Source organism: Toxotes jaculatrix, chromosome 13 (assembly GCF_017976425.1).
Source record: "Toxotes jaculatrix isolate fToxJac2 chromosome 13, fToxJac2.pri, whole genome shotgun sequence".
Lineage (NCBI taxonomy): Eukaryota > Metazoa > Chordata > Actinopteri > Toxotidae > Toxotes > Toxotes jaculatrix.
Genome location: NC_054406.1, coordinates 25097548 through 25104305, shown reverse-complemented (window position 1 = coordinate 25104305; position 6758 = coordinate 25097548). Strand labels below are relative to the sequence as shown.

Sequence of the window (6758 nt, the reverse complement as noted above, 5' to 3'; positions counted from 1 at the left end):
CTTCTGTCAAACCCAGTGTGAGTCCTTAAAACTCATCATTTAAAAGGTGGAGTTGTTGTGATGACTCTAGGTCATGAGGTACAGAACTGATTGCTTGTTTCCTCTCATTGAGAATGTCACAGCACAGTAGTGTTTGCTTTAATCAGGACAGTCACCACAGAACATAAAAGCAGCTATTGTTTGTGTACAAAGCATAAAATGCTCACAGATGCTGCAAACATAATGTGAGCTAATTCTTCATGATTCCTCCACAGAGTGGACCAGGAGAGCTCAGAGGTTCCCAGTGCTCAGTCTGCCCAGCAGCATCAAACACACCTGGACTCCATATTTATGGTCTGTACATGGACAACAACTACTTTGACATCTGTTGTGTTGACAATAATCTCCATGCTGCACTTTTTAGAGCAGTGGATTGTCAGTGTGTTCAACATGGATCTGATGTTTGGCTCCATGGTTTTACTTTGATTGTGTCATTCATATAGTTTTCTGTTCCAGCTGCTGGAGGAGAACATTGTCACTTTTGTGAAGAAGGAGCTGAAGAAGATCCAGAAGGCTGTGAGTCTAGATTACCCAGAATGCTTAGAAAGTCAGAGGGAGGATGAGGAGGTGTTGGATGCTGAGGACGAAGAGCAGAGGAGGAGCAGCAGAGAGGCTTTTGTGAAGATCACAGTGAACTTCCTGAGGAGAATGAAGCAGGAGGAGCTGGCTGACTGTCTGCACAGCAGTAAGAGGATTTCTCTAAAGATTCAACATGATGGACAAATGGGACATTTACTAACGTCTCAAGACATGGATGGAAATATGTTCATGTATGTTCTTTAGGATAGGATGAACATGTCATGTTTTCTTTATGAATCAGTCATTGATGTTTTTTTCTTGTTTGTTCATTTAGGACATGTTGCTGCAGTTTGTCAACGTAAACTTAAATCTGCTCTGAAGAAGAAGTTCCAGTGTGTGTTTGAGGGGATCTCTAAAGCAGGAAACCCAACCCTTCTGAATCAGATCTACACAGAGCTCTACATCACAGAGGGAGGGACTGGAGAGGTCAATGATGAACATGAGGTCAGACTGATTGAAACAGCATCCAGGAAACCAGCCAGACCAGAAACAAGCATCAGGCAAGAAGACATCTTTAAAGCCTCACCTGGAAGAGATGGACCAATCAGAACAGTGATGACAAAGGGAGTGGCTGGCATTGGGAAAACAGTCTTAACACAGAAGTTGACTCTGGACTGGGCTGAAGACAAAGCCAACCAGGACATACACTTCACATTTCCATTCACGTTCAGAGAGCTGAATGTGCTGAAAGAGAAAAAGTTCAGCTTGGTGGAACTTGTTCATCACTTCTTTCCTGAAACCAAAGAAGCAGGACTCTGCAGGTTTGAAGAGGTCCAGGTTCTGTTCATCTTTGACGGTCTGGATGAGTGTCGACTTCCTCTGGACTTCCACAACACTGAGATCCTGACTGATGTTACAGAGTCCACCTCAGTGGATGTGCTGCTGACAAACCTCATCAGGGGGAAACTGCTTCCCTCTGCTCACCTCTGGATAACCACACGACCTGCAGCAGCCAATCAGATCCCCCCTGACTGTGTTGACATGGTGACAGAGGTCAGAGGGTTCACTGACCCACAGAAGGAGGAGTACTTCAGGAAGAGGTTCAGAGAGGAGGAGCAGGTCAGAAGGATCATCTCCCACATCAAGACTTCACGAAGCCTCCACATCATGTGCCACATCCCGGTCTTCTGCTGGATCACTGCTACAGTTCTGGAGGATGTGTTGGAAGCCAGAGAGGGAGGAGGGCTGCCCAAGACCCTGACTGAGATGTACATCCACTTCCTGGTGGTTCAGTCCAAACTGAAGAACGTTAAGTATGATGGAGGAGCTGAGACAGATCCACACTGGAGTCCAGAGACCAGGAAGATGATTGAGTCTCTGGGAAAACTGGCTTTTGAGCAGCTGCAGAAAGGAAACCTGATCTTCTATGAATCAGACCTGACAGAGTGTGGCATCGATATCAGAGCAGCCTCAGTGTACTCAGGAGTGTTCACACAGGTCTTTAAAGAGGAGAGAGGACTGTACCAGGACAAGGTGTTCTGCTTCGTCCATCTGAGTCTTCAGGAGTTTCTGGCTGCTCTTCATGTCCATCTGACCTTCATCAAGTCTGGAGTCAATCTGCTGTCAGAAGAACAATCAACCTCCAACTGGTCTAAACTGTCCAGAGACAAACCTGATCCAACACAGCTCTACCAGAGGGCTGTGGACAAGGCCTTACAGAGTCCAAATGGACACCTGGACTTGTTCCTTCGCTTCCTCCTGGGTCTTTCACTGCAGACCAATCAGACTCTCCTACGAGGTCTGCTGACACAGACAGGAAGTGGCTCACAGACCAATCAGCAAACAGTCCAGTACATCAAGAAGAAGATTGAAGAGACTCCCTCTGCAGAGCAAAGCATCAACCTGTTCCACTGTCTGAATGAACTGAATGATCGTTCTCTAGTGGAGCAGATCCAACAGTCCCTGAGTTCAGGACGTGTCTCCACAGATAAACTGTCTCCTGCTCAGTGGTCAGCTCTGGTCTTCATCTTACTGTCATCAGAAAAAGATCTGGACGTGTTTGACCTGAAGAAATACTCTGCTTCAGAGGAGGCTCTTCTGAAGCTGCTGCCAGTTGTCAAAGCCTCTAACAAAGCTCTGTAAGTGTAGAGATAGTTGGATTTATTCATCATTATATAAAGGCTCTGATATTTTATTCAGCAGGAGGGAAAATAAATTCCTCTCTTCTTTAATCCCTTATCATCATCTCTGAGCTCTGAGCTTCATCACATTGAATCTGAATTAAAATAATGGATCCTACATTAAAGATCCAAGTCTCAGCTTTAATTTGAGCAGGTTGACATCAGTATAGAAAGAACTGTGTGGGAGATTCAGCCCTTTTAGTGGTTCAAAAGTAATTGGACAAATACACATGAAGTGAAACAAACTTATCAAACATATTAGTGTAAATCCTTTGCAGTCATTGACTGTAGTGTCCATTATTATATTTCAAAGTGAATGTGCTGAGAGCCTGAAGAGCAAAAGACTGTCCAAATACTTACTGCCTTGATTGTCTGTTTATTACTGATTGTGTCATATTTAACTGTCATGTCTCCAACTTATTGAGAATAAAACAGAAAGGATTTAAATCAGAGCCAATGAAAGATGATCATCAATGTAGAAACTCCTCATTGGTTAGCAGGTGGATAAAGAGCTGATATTTCTGCTTCACTGAACAAATCTGTGTTTGATGTTTGGCCCAATTTTCAAATGCAGGTCTGTTAGTTTGCTGTGAGCTGCAGAGCAAACTGAGAGTTTGGTTCCTTTGATTGTCCTTTCAACACAAATGTTATTTGACTTTTTCTTCATTGTTTCCTCTTCAGACTGAGCAGCTGTAACCTCTCAGAGAGAAGCTGTGAAGCTCTGTCCTCAGTTCTCAGCTCCCAGTCCTCTAGTCTGAGAGACCTGGACCTGAGTAACAACAAGCTGCAGGATTCAGGAGTGAAGCTTCTGTGTGGTTCTCTGGAGAGTCCACACTGTAGACTGGAGACTCTGAGGTCAGTTCACTGTCTGTTACTGTTGTAGATCTTATATCTTTAATCCACAACTGAACCTGGTTTATCTTCATCCAGAACTTAAATCCATTCATCTTGAATGAATGAATGAATGAATGAGATTGTATTGTATTGTAAAATGTCGCTGGGTTTTTGGAAAGACACCAGCAAATAAAATGTATTATTACTATTATCATTATTATTATTATTTTTAGAAGTAGTATTACATTTACATGTGACTTTGCTGCTGAGCATTTTCCAAAGTTTTCCATTAAATCCATCTGTAATTTGGGATCAAATAGTTGTTGTTCAGTTGAATATGTGTTTAGTTGTGGATTTCCTGAGCTGATCTGCAGGATAGAGACCAGGACCAAGCAAGACATTTTTCCTGGATCAGGACTGAACATTTGAAGTTTGATCCATTTCAGTGGTGAATCAAAGTCAGTTTTTAGTCCAACATGTCTGATTTGATCTTTATCTTCTAATTCCAGACTTGACTGAGCTCAGCATCATGTTATGAATCTGTGTTGACATGAATAGTTGTATGAATGTTGTGGGGACATTTGGATGATGTGTGTAGAAGGCTGACATTATGATGATCCACAATAAGAGGATTGGATTAGAAATGATTTTTATCCACATGATTTATTCTTTATTCAGATTGAGTTCCTGCAGTTTGTCAGAGATCAGCTGTGCTTCTCTGGCCTCAGCTCTGAAGTCCAACCCCTCCCATCTGAGACACCTGGACCTGAGTGACAACAAGCTGCAGGATTCAGGAGTGAAGCTGCTGTGTGGTTTTCTGGAGAGTCCACACTGTAGACTGGAGACTCTGAGGTCAGTTCACTGTCTGTTACTGTTGTAGATCTTATATCTTTAATCCACAGCTGAACCTGGTTTATCTTCATCCAGAACTTGAATCCATTCATCTTGAATGAATGAATGAATGAGATCTGAAATAGTTGTTCCATATTGTGATTTTTTTCATATCTCAGACTAAGAATTATTCGTTCAGTTTCACTTCATTTCACTTTACTTTATGTGACCCAACTCAGAGTGTAGAGAGGTCTGAGTTCAAATTATAAACCTCAAAGTAATATAACTTACTGATACTGAGTGGTGACACAAATAACTAAAAAGTTCAAAAAGGAAGAGCAGCAGACATGCATTCAAACAAATATTAACTTTATTTAAACCTAGATAATTAAGACAGGAAATGTTGAAAACTAACAGGCCTGAAAGTACAAAAGCACTCAGGTAAGTACAAATGATAGCCTTTATTCTACAGTATTGAAATAACCTAGATAGCACCAGCTGAATACAACAATAAAAGTTTAAAACAAGGGTAGAGTACTCACTGTGGGGAGATTCTATCACAACCTGCTTATACTCACACCATGTGCTCACCTGGTGCTCGCTCCACTAGAAGATACTTCAAACACTGTAAGTGTACAAACACTGCACTGCACATGAAAAAATTCAAGACACGACCATGTAACCGCCACCATTTATATTACCACACAGCATGCAGAGTGTGTACCCTGCAAACTGCTCCCCACAGGCTGGACCTCTACCTAAAAATAAAAACAATTAGAATCAGTTGGTTCATACAAAATGAACAAGAAATTACTTATATGGACAGATAATTAAAAACTCAGTAATGAGTTCACAGGAACTAATGTCAGTGCAGCAGAATCATTACATAAGATAAGATAAGAGAATCCTTTATTAGTCCCACAGTGGGGAAATTGCATTTAGCCACAGCAGGGATAAAGTACAGTAAGTGAAAGTGAGATATAAGTAAGAGGCCAATATGGCCAGAACAAGATTTAAATGAGGTAGAATAACTAAGAGACAAGAAAATAGCTGCTGTAAAAAATAAAAAATATACCTACATAAATAAATAAATATGAGATGGAGATTGTTGAGTTGAGTGACTACAGTACACAAATATTGCACACTAATAACTGGGTTATTGCACATTGATGTATGGTAATCAGTATGTGTGTTAACAATGTTCGTTATAGAGTCTGACAGCAGCAGGAAGGAAAGATCTTCTAAATCTCTCCTTCACACACCGAGGGTGGAGCAGTCTGTCACTGAAGCTGCTCTGCAGAGCTGACAGGACGTCCTGCAGGGGGTGGGACTCATGGTCCAGCATAGATGACAGTTTTGCTAGGACCCTTCTGTCTCCAACCTCACGCACTGAGTCCAGAGGACAGCCCAGGACAGAGCTGGACTTCCTGATGACTTTGTCCAGCTTCTTCCTCTCCTTCTCAGTTATGCTGCTGCTCCAGCAGACTACACCGTACAAAATGGCTGAAGCCACCACAGAGTCATAAAAGGTCTTTAGGAGTGTCCCCTGCACACCAAAAGACCGCAGTCTCCTCAGGAGGTAGAGCCTGCTCTGCCCCTTCCTGTACAGTGCATCTGTGTTGTCAGTCCAGTCCAGTTTGTGGTTTAGGTGAACACCCAGGTACTTGTAAGAGTCCACTCTCACAATGTCCATTCCCTGGATGTTCACCGGTGAGGGGGCAGACCGGTGTCTGCGGAAATCCACCACCATCTCCTTGGTCTTCCCTGCGTTGATGAGGAGGTGGTTTGGCCGACACCAGTCCACGAAGTCCTGCGTCACTCCTCTGTACTCTGCATCATCGTCATCGCTGATCAGGCCGACGATAGCAGAGTCGTCAGAGAACTTGAGCAGGACACAGCCGTCTGTGTTGTGTCTGAAGTCTGCAGTGTAGAGGGTGAAGAGGAAGGGTGCAAGCACCGTCCCTTGAGGAACACCCACACTGCAGGTCAGGGGGTCAGACACACAGTCCCGAGCTCTCACAAACTGGGGCCTGTTTGTGAGGTAGTCCAGGACCCACTCTGCCAGCTGTGAGTCCACTCCAGACCGCACCAGCTTGTCCCTCAGAAGCACAGGCTGGATAGTGTTGAATGCGCTGGAGAAATCAAAGAACAGAATCCTCACAGCACTGCCAGGCTTCTCCAGGTGAGTCAGGGCACGGTGCAGCAGGAAGATCACAGCATCCTCCGCTCCGATCCCGGGTCGGTAGGCGAACTGCAGAGGATCCATTTCTGATCTCACCTCAGCTCGGAGGTGGCCCAGGACCAGTCTCTCCAGTGTCTTCATTAGGTGTGATGTGAGAGCCACTGGCCTGAAGC

General features: G+C 43.8%; 1 protein-coding gene across 1 annotated transcript; it reads left to right on the top strand.

The window, feature by feature from the left end:
* Positions 1 to 924: 924 nt before the first annotated feature.
* Positions 925 to 2700, top strand: LOC121191850 (NLR family CARD domain-containing protein 3-like; the record flags this gene model as incomplete). The annotated part of the gene is made up of 1 exon (XM_041053303.1): positions 925 to 2700. A coding segment is annotated over one exon (1776 nt), but the record flags the coding sequence as incomplete, so codon positions are not given.
* Positions 2701 to 6758: the final 4058 nt, after the last annotated feature.